Source organism: Bos taurus, chromosome 1, assembly GCF_002263795.3.
Source record: "Bos taurus isolate L1 Dominette 01449 registration number 42190680 breed Hereford chromosome 1, ARS-UCD2.0, whole genome shotgun sequence".
In the NCBI taxonomy this organism is placed as follows: Eukaryota; Metazoa; Chordata; class Mammalia; order Artiodactyla; family Bovidae; genus Bos; species Bos taurus.
In genome coordinates, this window is record NC_037328.1 from 83898196 (window position 1) to 83917957 (window position 19762).

Consider the following 19762-nt stretch of genomic DNA (forward strand, 5'->3'; position numbering starts at 1 on the left):
TGCCAGCATGCCACTGCTTTGGAAGAAAGACACCGAATGGGGGCACAGTACATTTTGCTCTATCCAGGATTTATGGATTTCACCTCCTCCCAAAGCTTTCCCTGAAAAGGTTAGGAACACTTGATCAGTCAGTTTTCTGGTAGGCAGAATCGGGCATGGGGTCAAAAAGAAACAAATGTGGAGGCATTTTTATATTTTGTATTTTAATGGCATGATAGATTATGTGTTTATGGGGCTTGAATGTGCTATTTTTGTTGTCATTTTTTCTTTCCTTGACTATTTAAAGATAATCTTTCCCAAAACACCTTCTTTATGCTTTTTCTACTGCCTGTAATCGAAGTATTAGGAATTTAGTATTTGAGACTTTGGTTTTAGATTATCATGTGATGAGTTTGGTGGGACATGAAGGATGTCTTCAGGCATATACTTTATTTGGAAAAGGCCTCTAAAAGGAGTTTTAGTTCAAAATACATTTATTGAGCACCTATAAATTACAAAAAGCCATTAACAAAACATGTACAGCCCACTCCTACTCCAGAACAAGGCTAACTAGTGTATGTTTCTTATTCAGACTTCTAGAGCCTTGGATGCTAATAAGCATGAAATGGCAAATTAACAGGAAGATAGCCACAAATTTAGGAATTGAATATTCCATTTTGGTTAACAAATATTAATGGCAATGGCATTTAATTAGGCAGTCCTTCTCAACTAGGGTGTATATGTGTGTTATAAAATTTTATATTTGAAAAATGAAAAATGACGTATTTCCTTCTTAGTACAGACCAGAAAAAGTAAGCCTTGAGAAAAATTATGGCTGAAGAGAGTTCATAGAATATAATCCGTAAGTTTTCTTTGTAAGATAAAGCCTGTCCCTCCATGTAGCAGAATATCCAGAAGGTATGAAATTTTCGTTTTTCTTTACTGTGGAGACTTTGCATTAACTTATGGGGAAAAAAGCATTTTTAAGAAAAGATAAAACCAGATTTTCATCTCCTAAATAATTGGCTTTATCCTCCAATACTATCTCTGATCAAGTCATATCTTGGCTGCCCACTTAACCGGTGTTCCAGTTTATCAAGTACTGTTAGAAAATTGAGTTTATCCATTTTGTCTAGTCATAAAGTATGTTTTGTTCCTGAGGTGTTTCATGTTCAAGAATCTCTTGAAGAAAACAAAAGATCCTTTGTTTAAGGACAGACAAGTCAACATTGGTACAATCTACAAATGAGCAGATATGAGCCTGTTAATAAAGTTATAACTCCTCCTTTATCCAAAGCATAAAGATGCAAATTGTCCAGCTGCCTTTCTTTGCTTCCTTCTGTCTCTGTCCAGGTAGTTGAGGTCATCAGACCCAAAGACATGAGGTAAGCAGAAGAACAGCTGACATTTAGTTAAGGGTGTTCCAGTCCAGGCTTGGTTGTAGACTGTGCCCATATATATTTATGTATATCTGTGTGTGTGCACACATGCATGCACACACCTTAAATGCCAGGAAGCAGGCTGGTTTCAGGAGGCAGAAAGATATAATGGTAATAACTCTTAGGATGACATGAGCTTTGGTGACTTTTTTACTAGCTAAGTTCACAAAAACCTGTTAGCTCTTCAAACGATTGGCTGTTGCAGCAAAAAACTGAGAGTTACATAGTAAATGTAGTATAGGACACTAATGTGGGGAGGATGTGGAGCAATAGGAACTGTCACTTGTTGCTGATGAGAATACAAAACAGTACAAAGAGCTGGGCAGATTTTCACACAGTTAAAATAATCTTACCATGTGGTCCAGTGATCATACTCCTTGGTACTTATCTAAATATTTACCAAACTATGGTACACCCATACAATGGGATATTATTCAGCAGCAAAAGGAAATGAGCTGTCAAGCCTTAAAATGATCTGGAGGAAACAAATGCATATTGCTAGGTGAAAGAAGCCACTCTGAGAAGGTTATATATACTGTATGATTCCAACTATATGACATTCTGGGAAAGAGAAAATGAGAGACAATGAAAAGATCAGCAGTCACCAGGGGTTCAGTGTAGGGGGTAGGAAATGAGTAGGTGGAATGCAGGAGATTTTTAGGGTACTGAAACTTCTATATGATATAATGGTGGCTGCATGGTGTTACGCATCTGTCAAGACCCACGGAAGGTACAACACAAAGAGTAAACCCTAATGTAAGCTATGGACTTTAGTTAGTAATAGTGTATCAATACTTGTTTATCAATTGTAATGAACGCACTGCACTAACACAGGATGTAAATACTAGGAGAAACTGTGGGGAGAGAATGTGAAGGGTCATATGCAAACATCTGTACTTTCTGTTCAGTTTCTCCATAAGCTTACACCTGCTCTAAAAACAAAACCTACTAGTTTTTAAATTAAAAAAACCTACACACAGTAGTATAATAGAGGCTGTTGAGTCCTCATCCTGATCCTTTTTGTTAGTCAGTTGCAATCTTCAACTGACCAGAGCCATCCATCCAAGAAATATGTGAGAGCTTATGGCCTCTCTCTAGGGCAGCTTTTCTGGCTGATTCAGGGCACAAAAGCTAGCCCTTCTCCCTCCAGATAGGACACTTGTGGTGCCTTCCATGCCCCAGAACTTCTAGGTGATCAGGCTGATGCTAGATCTTGGCTGAACCCTCATCTGCGCTGGGTTCTTCCTTCCTCTATCTTCAGCCCTCAGTGCCTTACACATTTCACCTGAATGCCCTTTCTCCTCAACTCATTTGCACAATCTGCTTCTGGGAAATCTGACCTAAGACAGTACCAGGAGAGGTCCTAGAAAGGATGGGACTCTGGTGTTGGGTCACTGCTGGGAAGATGGCAATGAGGCATCACTGCAGTAGGTGGGATGTTGGGAATCTTGGACCCTAGCCTGTGTAGCTGTTCAATTGCTAAGACCTTCCCTGGTGGTGAACTGGGATCAGACACAGGCAGACAGGGATGCATCAGCAGGTGCAGTGTCTCTCACATTTGAGAGGTTTGGGAAAGATATTAACTATCAGGAATGTGGAACTGGGAGGGTACTGCTAAGCACCAATGGTGCATTAAAGAGAGTGAAGACAGTGGCAGACTCAGAGTAATTGCCAATTTAAAGCACAGTGTGTGAATCAGAAGGCCTCCTTTCTAGTGTTCAGCCCCTCATCACCTACAGCAGAGGGCATACTTGAGAGAAGGATGAATTCTCAGCCTAGGCAAGTCTGGTGCCTGATTATTTGGGGTCCCTAGTGCCAACAGATGAAGCAGGCAAGTTGGGCCCTGATAAGGAAGATGTGCAACCGAAAAACTGGAGAATATCTGGGTGCATGCCCTTGTTCCCCTGGACTGGCAGAAGTGTGCCATTCCCCCTTGATGGAAGATCAGCCGTTCTCCTCCCTGCGAGATTATGCAGAAGTCTCAGATAAGACATAGAGTAAGTCCCCTGATACGAACAGGTTCCATTCTAAGAGTGTGTTATATCCAATTTGTTCATAAGTCCAACAAAGTCAGCCTAGATACCAAACTAACTCAATCAGCTATATAATACTGTACTATAATAGGTTTATAATACTTTATACACAAATAATACATAAGAAACAAACACACAAAAAATAAACCTTATTTATTTGTACCTTGAAAAGTACAGTACAACAGTTGGCATAGAGGGGCTGGCTTTGAGTCAATAAGAGTCACTATGAAGAAGAGTCACTGACTGGAAAAGGGAGAGGAGGTAGGAGATGGTAGAGCTGAAGGATCATCAGCAACAGGAGATGGAAGGCAGACTGCAATTTCACTCATGCCTGACTGATGGCACAGGTTCTGGTTCCTTGCTGGATTCAATTCGATCTACCCTCTTCAAAAAACAATCCAGTGATATCTGGGTACTAGCTTTTTTTCTTCATCGTAGATGACAGAGTAACACTAGATTGCATTCTGAATGGCTGCAATCTTCATGTACCATTCTAGGTTTGGATCCTGTGTCTTAAAAATTAACAGTGCCACCTCAAATAAAGAAAATCCCCTTGGCATTTCCTGCAGTGTGACTCTCTTTGGTTCTTCAGTTACTTCTTCTTTCTCTTGTCTCTCTACTCTTGCAATTACTTTCACTTTTTTTTCATCATTATCACTTGGAGCTTCTTAGCAGTACCAGCTACATGACCCTGCTTTTACACTTGCTTCCAGACATCCTGGGCTTGAAATAAAGCTACTGTCCTACGGTACTCTACACAGCACTGTACAGTAAAGTACACAAAGGTACAACTACTTTCAGAGGCTTTACACATGCAACAATGTACGCCAGATGCATGAACTAACTTACATGATTGGACATGTGAATGCACGTTCACATCTTTGAAAGTTCTCAACTTGAAGGTTCATATGTAGGGGACTTACTGTGCAAGACAATGCTTGCCCTCCTCAGGATACATCCTCATAACCCTTCCCCAACCCCTTCTTGAATGATAACTAGCATCAGATTACATGATCTGACTGGGGAAGAGGCACATAAACATATGGATGTGAGCTCAAAATGTGAGGATCTTTGTGCTGTGCTTTAACAACTCCAGAGAATATCCATTGCAGAGAAGTTACCAAAGAACCAAGCTGACTGGATGACCTAGCCAGGAGGTATCAGCCGGCTTCTTCCTTGGCACCCCAGTACCTGCACAATGGGCTCACGAATGGAGAAGTCTTGGCAGTAGAACAGAAGGCTGTGCATGGTCCCAGCAGCATGGGCTCCCTGTCATCAAGACCAGTCTAGCTGCTGCCAGTGTTGACTGCCAGCAGAGACCCATGCTGAGCCCTTGAGGAGAACAGGTGATTTCCTCAGGCCCTCCAAGCTTGAGAGTACAGTGATTCACCGTGAGTGGGGTTGACACCTGTGCCTGTCCTACTCTCTGTGCGTCAGTTTGCAACATCGAGAATAGAACACTGCTTTGTCTGAGAGACTCATTCTGGCGAAAGAGGAACAGCCATGGGCATGTGACCACAGGACCAGCCTACTGAGCCTTCCACAGGTTCAGACGCTGCTGATCTGATAGAGCCTCTTGAAGGCACCTGTGAGCAGCAGTTTGAACATGAGACTGAGGGGTTGGTATGCTAACCTCAGGATGCAGTACATACCTTAAACCAATAGCCACTTTATGGCACCAGGACCCCAGGAGGCAGAATATATGGATATGGGAGCCAAGAGGTTGAGTGACTTGTGACCTTATTCATTGTCACACCCAAAGTGACCCACATGGGGAATTGTCCTCCCATTCCTTCTACTTCAGCCTCAGTGGGTCTGAAGGTCTTGATTTCCATGGGGGACATTTCCACCCGTGGACATAGTAAGAGTCCTAGTTAAATCTATGTCTGCTGCCTGCTGCTGAAGTTGTCCTTAGGTTGTACTCTTAAGTCATTATCCCCCTCCCACTCATTCTACATCCCTTTCCCTCTCACCTGGCACTTCGCTGGTGGCATACATAGTGGGTGTTCCAGACTCTCGTCTGGCTTTTGCCCTTTTACTTGCCCATTTACAGTGCCAGTGGGGCAGGGAAGTACTGGGACACGTCCCTGTGGATGACGGGAGCACCAGATGTGTTCCTCTCTGCCTGTTAGGTAGCAGGCTGCCCGCCTCCTGATGATCAGGATCAAGGACTTCCTGGAGCATGACAACTGTTTCCTTTGTCTGGTGGGCTTTATATTTTATTCTTATGGGAAAACTCTCACTAAATCTCTGATTAAATGGGCAAGGCTTCAGCTAAGCCCAACTAGACACCTCAGAGGGCAGCTGGTTGCTGAGCTACCTGAGAGTTTCCCAATTATGAAGTTGCTTTGACCCCAGGTCCTAGCAGCCCTGAAAGTCTAAGGCAGCAGGATCAGGCTGCTCTAGAAACTGGCAGGGATTCTGACAACAAAATTTGTTGTTAATCAGTCACTCAGTCGTGTCCAACTCTTTGCAACTACATGGACTGCAGCATGCTAGGCTTCCCTGTCCTTCACTGTCTCCTGGAGTTTGCTCAAACTCATGTCCACAGCAATATATGCACTAAAAAATACATAAATAAATAAAGAGTACTGTGAGAATATGTGGAAACTGAAAGCAACTGAATGCTTCTGAGTGATTCCCTTCCTCTTGGCCAGAGTTCAGTTAGTTCAGTCACTCAGTCCTGTCTGACTGAGACCCCATGGACTGCAGCACACCAGTCTTCCCTGTCCATTACCAACTCCCAGAGCCTACTCAAACTCATGTCCATTGAGTCTGTGATGCCATCCAACCATCTCAGCCTCTGTCATCCCCTTCTCCTCTTGCCTTCAGTCTTTCTCAGTACCAGGGTCCTTTCCAGTGAGTCAGTTCTTTGCATCAGATGGCCAAAGTATTGCAGCTTCAGCTTCAGCATCAGTCTTTTCAATGAATATTCAGGACTGATTTCCTTCAGGATTGACTGGTTGGATCTCCTTGTAGTCCAAGGGAATCTCAAGAGTCTTCTCCAACAGCACATTTCAAAAGCATCAATTCTTCAGTGCTCAAATTTCTTTACAGTCCAACTCTCACATCCATACATGACCACTGGAAAAACCATAGCTTTGACTTGATGGACCTTTGTTGACAAATATTTCTGCTTTTTAATATGTTGTCTAGGTTTTCATAACTTTCCTTCCAAGGAGTAAGCGTCTTTTAATTTCATGCCTGCAGTCACCATCTGCAGTGATTTTGGAGCCCAAGGAAATTAAGTCTGTCACTGTTTCATTGTTTCCCTATCTATTTGCCATGAAGTGATGGGACCGGATGCCATGGTCTTAATTTTTTGAATCTTGAGTTTTAACCCAGCTTTTTCACTCTTCTCTTTCACTTTCATCAAGAGACTCTTCAGTTCCTCTACACTTTCTGCCATAAGGTTGGTGTCATCTGCATATCTGATGTTATTGATATTTCTCCCAGCAATCTTGATTCCAGCTTGTGCTTCCTCTAGTGTGGCATTTCACATTGATGTACTCTGCATATAAATTAAATAAGCAAGGTGACAATATACAACCTTGACATACTCCTTTCCCAGTTTGGAACCAGTTCATTGTTCCATGTCCAGTTCTAACTGTTGCTTCTTGACCTGCATACAGATTTCCCAGGAGGTAGGTAAGGTGGTCTGGTATTCCCATCTCTTTAAGAATTTTCCACTGTTTGTTGTGATCCACACAGTCAAAGACTTTGGTATAGTCAATAAAGCAGAAGTAGATGTTTTTCTGGAATTCTCTTGCTTTTTCTATGATTCAACAGATGTTGACAATTTGATCTCTGGTTCCTCTGCCTTTTCTAAATCTACCTTGAACATCTGGAAAGTTCTCAATTCACATACTGTTGAAGTCTTGCATGGAGAATTTTGAACATTACTTTGCTAGTGTGTGAGATGAGTGCAGTTTTGCAGTAGTTTGAACATTCTTTGGCATTGCCTTTCTTTGGGATTAGAATGAAAACCTGGCCAGAGACAGGTATGAAAAGGACATGGACACTTCAGATAGAGACCACATTGTAGATGTCCAAGCTTATACTCTGGGGCACCAAGCAAAAGATCTTAATCCAACCTAGTACTGGTGCAAGCACCCTGGAGATCTCACCTGTCATGAGCTCTGGAGAGCTATTGGGATGAACTAGGCAGAACAAGACCCCACTGGCTGACTCCTAGAAGGCAGAGAAAGAGCACATTATCAACACTGCACACAGTTAGGGGTCCCAGCACTGAGGACTCACAGACTTCAGCTCCTTCTCTTTGTGTGAATTATTTAACTTATTTGTGCTTGCATTGTTCTCATCAATTATTTTACAAAATGGAAGTGATACTGTATGGTCTTCTGAGAATTAGATGAAGTTCTTAGGCTGGTGCCTAGATTGTATTAGCATATTGAATAGCAATTAGTTACCTACGTTTGTTCCTTCAGGGAAGGGAAGGAAAGCTCGGGAGCTTACGTATTGCTTTAAGGTAGCTCGATTCCAGTACTCTTGCCTGGAAAATCCCATGGATGGAGGAGCCTGGAAGGCTGCGGTCCATGGGGTCCCTGAGGGTCGGACACGACTGAGCGACTTCACTTTCACTTTTCACTTTCATGCATTGGAGAAGGAAATGGCAACCCATTCCAGTATTCTTGCCTGGAGAATCCCAAGGACGGGGGAGCCTGGTGGGCTGCCGTCTATGGGGTCGCACAGAGTCGGACACGACTGAAGTGACTTAGCAGCAGCAGCAGCTCTCTACTCCCCAACCCCCAAGTGAAAATGATATACTTTAACTTATATGATAGAGATAGTTATTTTAAAGGAATAGAGGAATAAAGGAAACTCCAGTTTAAAAAAAAAAGAAACAGTTTACCCCTTTGGAGTCCCTGGAGTAAGAGCCACCCCTGAACTAGCAGGATCTACAGTTGTCCCTTTATGCCACCTAGTGGACAGCAAGGGAAAGCCCTAATTTTATTTTCAAAGTCTGCTAAGTTGCTTCAGTTGTGTCCAACTCTGTGCGACCTCATAGACGGAAGCCCACCAGGCTCCCCTGTCCTGGGGATTCTCCAGGCAAGAACACTGGAGTGGGTTGCCATTTCCTTCTCCAATGCATGAAAGTGAAAAGTGAAAGGGAAGTCACTCAGTCCTGTCTGACTCTTAGCGACCCCATGGACTGCAGCCTACTAGGCTCCTCTATCCATGGAATTTTCCAGGCAAGAATACTGGAGTGGGGTGCCATTGCCTTCTCCGTTTCAAAGTCTACAGTTAACCAAAAACATGTATTCTTTTTTTTAACTTTTTATTTTGTATTGGGGTGAAATTAATGGCTTCCCAGGTGGCACTAGTGGTAAAGAACCTGCCAGCCAATGCGGGAGACAAAAGAGACGCGGGTTTGATCTCTGGTTGGGAAGATCCCCTGGAGGAGGGTGTAACAACCCACTCCAGTATTCTTGCCTGGAGAATCCATCCCATGGACAGAGGAGCCTGGAGGACTATAGTCCATAGGGTCGCAAAGAGGTGGACATGACTGAACTGACTTAGGATGCATGCATAGCCGATTAACAATGTTGTGATAGTTCCAGATGAACAGTGAAGGGACTCAGCCATACATATACATGTATCTGAAGAGGACAGTTTAAACTCACTAATGGGCTCACTTGTTAGTAAATTTCATTTTTTGTGCAAAATAAAAGATCAAGATTTTAAAAACTAGGTGTTAAAACTAAACTCCCTAAATATTTTAGGATTTATGTGGCGTGTGCTATAAAGATCATTCACTGAAGGAAAAGAAAGTACACCTGTCCTTATCAGCATGAATTTTCATGACCCACCTTTTCTATTCTTCCTGTCCTTCTCCAATAACACTCCTTATGCTCATACTGTACGTGGACTGGGAGTGTCCCAGACTCAGGGTAAACCTTCCCAACACACTGCTGGACCTGGGCTGGTACCAGGGTCATTCTGTTCATTTTCCAAGAATACAGCTATCACTTGAAATTTTGCTGTACTCAAACTAAATATTTGTCAAGGGTCTGTGTGTTTGGTTTGGTTTTTCGTGTGTATGTGTGTGTGTGTGTGTGTGCTCCTGCACACATGCACAATCTGCTTCCTGTTAAACCCTTTTTTAACCTTTATAATGTTTCCTCTCTCAGATGTTTATGAAGATGAAGACAATGGCAGACAAATATCCCTAAAACGTGAGTAATAATAGCACACTGGAGTGCCCAGAGCAGTTCTGAGACATTCTCTTTAGTATTACTGTAATTACTATTAACAGTAATCATAAGTGTTATTTATTAAATTCCACATTACTTTATAAACATTTTTGCTAATTCTTACATCAACACTGCAAAATAAATATTATTATTTTAGAAACAAGGAAACTGACGCTCAGAGAGGTTAAGTGGCTTACCCAAGATCACACAGCCAGTGAATGAGGGGCAAAATCAAAACTACACCCAGGTCTGACTGCCTCCAAAGCCCTTGCTCCCACCCCAGGCGATGGGCTCTCATTCATTCGCTGAGGTGCCTGTGACCCGCCAGACCGATTTGGGGTCCCCTCAGTGCTGCCACCTGAGTACTAAGACTTAGTACCCAAGACTCTAAGTACCACAGAGTCCACGGCCAGTGAATCCAGGAGAAAGGGATTAAGTATGGAAATGACAAAGATATAGTAAAAGACTGCCCATGAGCTGCACCTTCCTCCCCTGCACAACTAGGGACTTTGACTGAGGGATGTTCTCCAAGGCTTCTGGGTTCTAAGAATTCTGGGTTCCTTCCAGGAGCCACAGGGGAGGCTGGGTGAATAGGGTGTGGTTCCTACTGTCGGAGCCCAGGGCCCATGAGGAAGAAATGTGAGGGCTCACCCAGGGCAGATGCAGTTTGCCTCAGAAGAAATTCTCCCACCAAGGGTATTGTGAGGAGAATGTGGGTGACAGAAGCCCCCTGCCCGCACCCATCCTGCAGGGCCAGCAGCAGAGAGGGGCCCAGCACCAGATCATCACGTCAGCCCAGGAGCTGCTTACCCTGAGGAATGTCTGGAACTTGTCCTCATGGCTTTTAGTTCCTATATTTCCTTCCAGCCCACTGTCACCCCAGGCTGGCTGCCCATGTTCTATGGCTGATGAGGCTTCAGGGCCCAGCCCCATCCCCAGCAGGTACCTCTGGGGTCCCTCTAGGGTCCCTGGCACCTGGCACTGTCTGGGTCACTCAGACCTCAGCCCCTGGAGACACAGCTCTTCGGATCACACAGGGGTGGTCAAGAATACGGCTGCTCCGCTCCTCCCTAATAACCTTCCAGCAAGACCACCATCCTGTCCTCACTGTCTGCCCCTGTAAGGCACCCAGGCTGGATGATCACCCTAAAGAGGTATCTCTGGGGGTTCCTGTGGATGCCCCAAAGTCACATCAGAAGGAGGGCAGTGGGAGGCACCTTGCAGAGCCAGGTTCTCCTCTGCTCACCCCACCACCTCCCAGGAGCCAGAATTAAACCAGGCTGTGCCCTTGCATCGGGCCAGGTTTCTGGAGGCTTCCCCGCTGCTCCACGTGTTGCTAGCACAGCCCCCACTGCCCTGCTCTGGGAAGGACCTGGGGCCCCAGAACACAGTTAGGGGGGCCTCCAGACAGTAGGTTGGGAGCTCCCACTTTCTGGCTGCCTGCTCCCAGAGGTGCTGTGCTCCACCCCACCCCATCCCAACTGCAGGCTCCTTCCACTCCCTCTCCTCTGCCAGTCCTCTGCCCAGAAGGCCCTCCTCCATGGGCCTCGCCCCAATGCCCTCCCCCTGAATTCTCACTTGAACTAAAAACTCTCTCCTGCACTCAGATTCCTGAGGGATCTGGAACTCAGCTGATGCTCAACCTGGGGCTCCCTCAGGTGGGCTCATTCTGCAGATGCTCACCTCCCTAAGCTGACTTGGCAGCACTGTGGGGACAGGGATCGTGTCTTTTAGAGCATAGGGTAAAGAATAGGAATGTGTAAGGAATTCCCTGGCAGTCCAGTGGTTGGGACTCCAAGCTCTCACTGCCCAGGGCCTGGGTTCAGTCCCTGTTTGGGGGCCTAAGATTTCACAAGCCAAGCTGTGTAATTTAAAAATAAAAAATAAAAAATGTGTAGATTCCAGCTGCATTGTTTACCTGATATCTCAACTGGTAAAGAATCCACCTGCAATGCAGGAGACTGGGGTTCGATCCCCGGGTTGGGAAGATCCCCTGGAGAAAGGAAAGGCTACTCACTTCAGTATTCTGGCCTGGAGAATTCTATGGACTGTATAGTCCGTGGGGTGGTAAAGAATTGGACGTGACTTTCACTCACTTTCATGCAGTGTTTACAGGCCAAGGGAATTTACTCAACCTGGTGATTAATCTCTCTCATCTCAGTTTCTCATCTGTAAAATGGGGCTAAAGTCCATACAGTTGTGTGAGGCTTCACTTCTGATAAATGCCTGACATCCCAGCAGACACAGCAGGCTCAGTATTTGGTGGGAGTGGCTGTTCCCCACAGTGTCTTTAACAGGCCTGGCAGGACAGGTGCACAGTGGTGCTGCTAACTAGTAAATGAATTTCATTGGAGAGAGAGGCAGGATGTACTTACTGTCCCTCTCATTTTCCCTCGGATAGAGCAGTGACATTTGGCAGAGGCTGCCAAGGAGATGGGAAACAAGCAGTTATCAGGGGAGAGAAGGAGGTAAGGATGAGAGGAGGGTGGGAAGGAGCAAAGTCAAGAAGGTCCTCAAGACAAAAAGACAATGACTTCTTGGCGGACAGGGAGGTAGGGCTATGAGTACCATGTGGACACGCCTTCTCAGTCACAGTTAGGGAATTTTGAGCTGGAACAGGTACCCTTCCTCCTGGTCCAGGGGAAGCAGTCCTGTCCTGGGAGAGGAGAGGGAGATGGGGAGAATGGGTTTCCCCGCCATGGTGGGTTGTGGGGGAATGTCCTCCCATGCCCTCCCCCACAGCAGGCCAAATTCTTCACTTTCCCTCCCTAAGGTTGCTCAAGCAGGGAGTTTATCTCCATGGAAACCTCTGTCAATTGTGAAGGTGCAGAAGATTTGGAAAAGGAGAACAGTGTCCTGAGTGTAATTTATTTCCTTCTTACTTCCTTCGTATTCTCCCTCACTGTTCATCAGCTTCTACTGCCCGTTCTTCCTCTCCCCTTTCCCTTTCGTCCTCCTTTATCACGATTCTCACCCATAAGGAACCAGCTTAATCAAGGAAGCTGAGGTCACTGGATCTGCAAAGTGGCTCCCACACCACTCCCCACCCCCTACCTCCCACCCCCAGCCCAGCATGCGCTGCATCACCGGCTCCTTAGCGATGCTCTGGTTTCGGGCCAGAATTAGGGGCTCTTGCTGTGGGACCTGAGTGGCCCCGTGGGAGAGTTGGGGTGGCCCCGCCCTGCCAGCGGGAATCGCCCTGTGGATCTGATCCACCTCCCCAGCACTGCATCACTGTCCCTTCCCTTCCAGCTCTCGGGACTTTTCCGGTTGGACGACAGTTACGAGACCTCCACGTCTGGTCAGGAGAAGGGAGAAAGCATTCGGGGAGAGAAAAAGGGCTGTCAAAAGAAGGACACGTGAGTGGAACGCGGAAAGAAAAGTAAGCCAATTTGTTAGCAGTTGCTCCTCTGACTTTCTTCTTGGAATTTCAGGGCCACGAACAAAACTGAGGAGAGCCTTGAGACGTCTACTGGCTTGCTCGCCCCTGCGGGGAAGGCCAGTTTCCCCCGAGCAGAGGCAGTGCGGGCAGAGGCAGTGCGGGCGCAAGAAGGAAGCCTGAGGCCGCCCTCTGCAGAGAACTGACACTCGTTCCAGACCACTGAGCATCCCCGGCCGATTGTATTCCGGGGAGCCGCTTCTGTGGGCGCGGAGCAGAAGCAGCAAAGGGATCTCACAGCCCACACACAGATCCGCTGTCCTGCCGGGGGCGACTGGACCATCTTCCCGGAGCCTGAGGAGCGGTCCACGTCTGCGCGGGGAGCCTCGGGCTGTTCTACGCGCCGCCTCGCGAGCGCAGGGACTCGGAGCAGACCCCTTGGAGAACCTGCAGATGCCGCCACGCGCCCGCGCTGGGACAGGGCGCAGAGTCCGTGGAAAACCTTGCGCCCTTCTAGACGCGCCTAGAGTGTGGACTCCGCGGAGAACCTCTAACTGCTCCACATGTGCGCCTACAGAGGTTAGGGATCCAGTCCTGGAGAGCTGAGTCCAGGGTTTCTGAATGTTGGCACTTTTGACTTTAGTATAACTGCTGTGGAGGCTCTCGGGCATTGTAGAATGTTTAGGGGCATCTCTGCCCTCTATCCCCTAGATGCCAGAGGCACCTCCCACCCACTCACCGAAATTAAGACAATCAAAAAATGCCTTCAGACGTTGCCAAATTTCTGCTGGGGCGGGAGTGGAGAGCTCGGTTGAGAACCTCTGATCGGAGCCGCTCAAACTCCACAGGGCAGCCCTGCGCTCTTCTCCCTGAATCCCCACAAGAATGTTAACTGTGATATTTGTGTTACTTTGTTCCAGGGTTGTTTCCTCTTAGTGAGGGCTGGCTACAAGTTAACTTCTGAGATATTTACGTTTAGATTTATTAGTTTTTAAGTTAGCTTCATTTATTTTCAGTAATTTATTTTTAGTTAAATTAGTTAATATTCATTTTTGTTTTTAGTTTTATCTTTATTTAATTTCATAGCTTTAAAGCTACCTGTTTATAGCTATTTGGTCTTACTTAGTTCCTTAGTTTTTGAGTTATTTTGTTACTCATTTACGGTTACTTTGTTTTGAGTTATGTATTTCCAAATTAGTTACCTTTAGAATTATTTATTTTAAATTATCTATCTTTGCAATTGTTAATATCTGAGTTATTTTCATGTTTTTATTTTTAATTGTTGGCAATTTGGGGATTATTTATTTTTACAGCTACTTATTTGAATAGTAAATATTCACTTGAAGTTTTTTAATTGCTTTATTTTCAGAATAAAATACCTGTAGTTATTTTAGGGCTTTTCCCCTAGATATTTAGTTTTAGAGTTACCTATATTCACAGTAATTTATTTTCATTTATTTTAGAGTCTGGGTTATTTTTACACTCATTTGGGGGTTTTTAGTTATTAATATGTGGTTTTAAATTATTTTCAGTTGTTGCATCTTGAGCATTATATTTTGAGCTTCTTACTTTCAGAACTTTTGAGATACTTAGTTTTTGAGTTATTTTCAGAGTTACTTATTCTCAGTCGTTTCTTTTCAGTCATGTCTTTGTCATTCAAGTTTTTTTCTATTTTGTATTTTTCATTATTTTGTTTTCAGTTTTATTTACAGAATTATTAGTATTTCTTTAGAATTATTTAATCCATCAGTCAGGATCCATTCAAGAGAAACACTATAGTATACTAGTTATTTTAACAGAAAGAATTTATTTTAACAGAAAGAATTTAATATAAGGAAGTACTATCCAGGTACTGAAAATTTCAATGGGGGAAAAACAGTGATAATCAGATATCATGAAGATTTTAACTTCTCTGCTGGCATCAGGAAAGACCAAGGAGTTATGAAGATGAGTGAGAGGTTCCTGGGTCCAGTTGGGGGAGTCAGATGTGGAAATAGGTGATCACAACACAGTGTGTGACACACAACTCTGCCGCTATGTGATGAGGCCGTGTTTGGAAGATGGTAAACTGCTGCTACTGCAAGGGAAATGCAATTTTGAAATTTTTAGACTTCTTAAAAACCAGAAAAATAATAGAGGCTGAATCTTCTGTGAATGAGATTTGTGTCATCTTTCTATTTGGGTAAATGAAAAGAACTAAAACCTTCAGGTAAATCCTTCAGCCTCCTTTTATGAATACTAGTTGCTCAATACCCATTCCAGTGTTCTTGCCTGGAGAATCCCAAGGATGGGGGAGCCTGGTGGGCTGCCATCTATGGGGTCGCACAAAGTCAGAAACCACTGAAGCAACTTAGCAGCAGCAGCAGTTGCTCAATTAATCATGTCCCCTGTTGCCCACTAGAGGTCTTCATTTCAGCAGGTTGCTTAGGAATGGGAATTCTGTAGCCCCAGTCAAAGTGCTCTGGTATAGGAACTGTAAAATCTGGCCAGAGTCTGTGTCCACAGTAAAGAACAACCAGGCATTATGAAATTATTAGAAAAGTTAGAGATATTCTAAACCAGCATTTCCCAGAGTGTATTTTGCAGAATAGGCAGAAGAATGTTAGAGTTCAATGAGTTAATCCCACAATGAAAAAGAATTATGTAAAAATAAATATACTTTACAAGTAGTACATATTACTGTCTTGGTTGATCCCAACTGGTAAATTAAAGGAGCTGAGAACTCTTTCAGGACCAAAGTCTGTATATTTTTGTTAAACTCATGATTTCCCAAACTTATTTGACCACAGAACCCTTTTCTTTGTGAAATATAACATCCAATATGTATTAGTAAAAGGAAAGACTTTGCTATAACAAAGAGATCCAACAATATATTGACTAAAGAATATTTCCGTCTGTGAAACAGCCTGAGTTGAGCTTGCAGTCTACTCTGCTTCACATGGTCATTTATTGTCCCAGGTTCCTCCTTTCTGGTTTTCTACCATCCCCTAGAGCATTGTCTTTGTCTACACAGTCAAAAGCAAATTTCAAGAATGTCCAGCTTCCATCCTGCAGGAAGGAAAAAGAACTTGGGAGATATGTATAAGCAATGTTTTAAGGCCCAGCCTGCAAGTAGCACACAAAACATTTTCTTATATTCCCGTAGTGAAAGCTATGTTGAATGGCCACACCAAGCTCCAAAAGGGGTTGAGAAGCCACTGCCCAATTACAACTTTACTAATATGTGTCTGTGTAACCCAGCCATCCTGCAGCAGAGGAGAAACTAGAATCCAGGTCTTCCAATTCTCAGGCAAGGATTCTAAGTTACCACACTAGCATTTGCTTATCAGTCAAGTATGAGTTGACTCACTGGAAAAGACTCTGGTACCGGGAAAGATTGAAGGCAAAAGGAAAAGAGGTTGGCAGAGGATGAGATGGTTGAATAGCATCACCGACTCAATGGACATGAACTTGTCCAGGATATAGTGAGGGACGGGGAGGCCTGCATGCTGCAGTCCATGGGGTTGTGAAGAGTTGGACACAACTTACTGACCACAAAAACAGCAACAAGCATTAAGTGTCTCTTGAATTTCAAGTTGACTGTCAAATGAGAATAGAATGCATTTTAAAATATAGTTTCACCAATCCTCTATAAAATATTTGTCAATTGCATCTTTAATCTGGCAGCAGTTTTTACGGATAAGCTTTTCGAATATGGCTATTATTAATAGCAAGAATTGTAGGACCGTGATTGCAGAAATGTAATTAAAAGACATTTGATCCTTAGAAGGAATGATATGACAAATCCAGACAATGTATTAAAAAGCAGAGACATCAATTTGCTGACAAAGGCCTGTATAATCCAGTAGTCATGTGTGGATGTGAGAGTAGGTTCATAAAGAAGGCTGAGCACCAAATAATTGATGCTTTTGAACTGTGGTGCTGGAGAAGACTCTTAAGAGTCCCTTGGACTGCAAGGAGATCAAACCAGTCAATCTTAAAGTAAATCAACCCTGAATACTCATTGGAAGGACTGATACTGAAGCTGAAGCTCAAATACTTTGGCCACCTTATGCAAAGAGCTGACTCAACGGAAATGACCCTGATTCTGGGAAAGATTGAAGGCAAAAGGAGAAGGAGACAGTAGAGAATGAGACGGTTAGATAGCATCATGGACTCAATGGACATGAATTTGTGTAAACTCGGGGAGATAGTGGAGGACAAAGGAGCCTGGCATACTACAGTCCATAGGGTTGCAAAGAGTTGGATACAACTTTAAGACTCAACAACCATAAAATTTTAATTTGCCAAAGACCATATACTGTGGAAATTAACAAAAGGAACAGAGTAGGGAATCTTGAAATGGACCCAGATACATCTCAGAATTTACACTACAAAAAAAAAAAAAAGGACTTCAAATTAGTTCTGAACCAAAAAGATAAATTATGGGTAAAAGTGGTATTTCGACCTCTGGATAGCAATATGGAAAAAACAATAATAAGTTTATCTCAGCCCTTAAAATCATTCATATTGATACCAAAAACTCAACCTTTGTGCACCAATGCCAAATCAGATCTCTAAGACAAGAGTTTGGGGTGAAGTAGAAAAGGATAGCTTTACTGCATTGCCAGTCAAAGGGGGACACAGCAGGCTCATGCCTCTCAAAAACTGTGTGTCCCCAACCCAGAGGAACTTGGTAAGGAGTTTTTTAGCAATGGTTTAAGGACAGAGTTACTGATAAAGATTAGGGTGTGAGCAGGGTCTGCATTCCTTTAGTTTGGCCTCTGGGGGTCTTTTGAAGAGCTTCTCTGGCTCCTTTAATCTGGAATGAGGAATGCTAATATCTTCCGTTTGCTGATATTTTTAGTTCTATAAAGGCTTCCCTGGTGGCTCAGAGGGTAAAGCATCTGTCTGCAATGCAGGAGACCTGGGTTTGATCCCTGGGTTGGGAAGATCCCCTGGAGAAGGAAATGGCAACCCACTCCAGTATTCTTGCCTGGAGAATCCCATGGACAGAGGAGCCTGGTGGGCTACAGTCCACGGGGTCGCAAAGAGTCGGACACGACCGAGTGACTTCACTTTCACTTTCTTTAGTTTTATAAAGAGCTCAAAGCTATTGTTATGTGTATCACTTGAGGTAGAACCAAGACCCTGCCTCAAGGCTATGGTATTGTTTCTTGACTGCTCCTCTCTTGCCTCTGCATCCCCTTTTCCCTGAATAGCAACTGTTTGAAAAGCTTCCATGCCCAGGAGCCCCACAGGGTCTTTCTTGGTTTCACTGTTGTTCAAATGTGTGACTTAAAGAAATCATGAAAATCACAACATTGTAAAAAGAATCTTGAATAGGATAAAGTCTTTCCAGGCAAAAACTGAAGCCAGAAGCTACAAAGGAAAATTTTGACAAACTAAGCTATGCAAGAGGCAAAAACTTATATGTAGAAAAAAGGAAAAATTGAAACTAAAAAGCTAAATGCATTTTCAAAACATGTGGCACAAGACTAAATTCTTTGGTGTATTATATAAAGAGCTTTTACAAATCAATAACAATGGAAAAAGAAATAGGCAAAGGATGTGAATAGGAAAAAAATTTCAAAATCCAGTAAATAAGAGATCAAACAGTGATATATCATTTTTCATCATCAGAGTGCCCAACATTTAAAACTTTGATAATACCCAGTGATGGAGAAGATATAGGAAAACCAGCACCCTCATGCATTGTTGGTAGGAGTATAAATCAGTGCTAGCATTTTAGAAGGCAATTTGTAACAGTTTTAAAAATTTAAAACAAGTATATTATTTGATCCAGCAATTCCTCTTCTAGAAATTTATTTTAATGATTTACTCATACAAATGAACAAAGAATTATATGTGCAGGGTTCATTTTAGGTTTACTTTTAAGAGGAAAACAAGTGGTGAGAAATGGGAAACAACCTAAATATCTGTGGTAGTGTTACATTTTATCTCCAAATTTGAAACAGGAAGGGGGCATAACCTCCAAAAGAATGACATAGCCTGAGGACATGATATAAACTGATCAGAACCAACCAGATCCAAGATGGCAGGTGAGTCGACTTCCTTTTGACTTGAGCCTCAGTGTACGCTCATTGTAACATCAGTACTCTAAATGACGTATCGCAGGTGCCATGATGGCTCCAAGGATGACCTTAAAGGTCAAAAAATTGGCACTTGCCCAATTCCTGGAAATCCCCCTTCCCCCAAATAGCTGGAATACTCATCCCGCTCAGCCTATGAAATAATTCGCTGACAACCCTGTACCCCGGTGCCTCCTCCTCTCTTGCTTTCTGAGATGGTCTATACTCTGTATATGGGGTGTGTTTCCTCCCTGAACAAACCTTCTTTCGGTTTACTGTGGTTTGCTCTTGAATTTTTTCCTGCACTAAGCCAAGAATCCACACTTGGTGACTATCCCAGGGATTCAGACGTAACCTGGGATGTGACCACTTTCCTGCACCTCGCTCTTTTTCTTGCAACAAGTTGAGACTCCTCCCTTCAAAGAGTGCAGAAAATTACCCTCCCTTTAAGTGTGGCTGTACTAGTGACTGTAATAAACAGAATGTGGTGTAAGTGATGTTCGTTGCCTTTCAAGACTGCGTTATAAAAGCCATTTTGCTTTCTTCCTCGTTCTCCCTGTTGGATTCCTTACTGTAGAAGAAGCTAGCTGCCATATGGAGAGGACACAGAAACAGCTCAAAGGAGAGATTTGAGTGGTAGGAACTG

The 19762-nt window shown here is 43.8% G+C and overlaps 1 protein-coding gene across 4 annotated transcripts in view; it reads left to right on the forward strand.

Moving 5' to 3' along the window:
- MCF2L2 (MCF.2 cell line derived transforming sequence-like 2) overlaps positions 1–14161 on the forward strand; it is a 259746-nt gene extending 245585 nt beyond the window's left edge. For 2 of the 4 annotated variants that reach the window (XM_005201629.5, XM_024995375.2), the window contains 4 exons: positions 9604–9648; positions 12440–12528; positions 12919–13025; positions 13101–14161. In XM_005201629.5, coding sequence (XP_005201686.2) covers positions 9604–9648; positions 12440–12528; positions 12919–13025; positions 13101–13251 — 392 coding nt within the window. In that variant the 3' untranslated portion in view covers positions 13252–14161. Of the gene's footprint in view, positions 1–9603; positions 9649–12439; positions 12529–12918 lie in introns of all 4 variants that reach the window. The other 2 variants (XM_005201631.5, XM_005201630.5) reach the window with 2 other exon arrangements.
- Positions 14162–19762: the final 5601 nt, after the last annotated feature.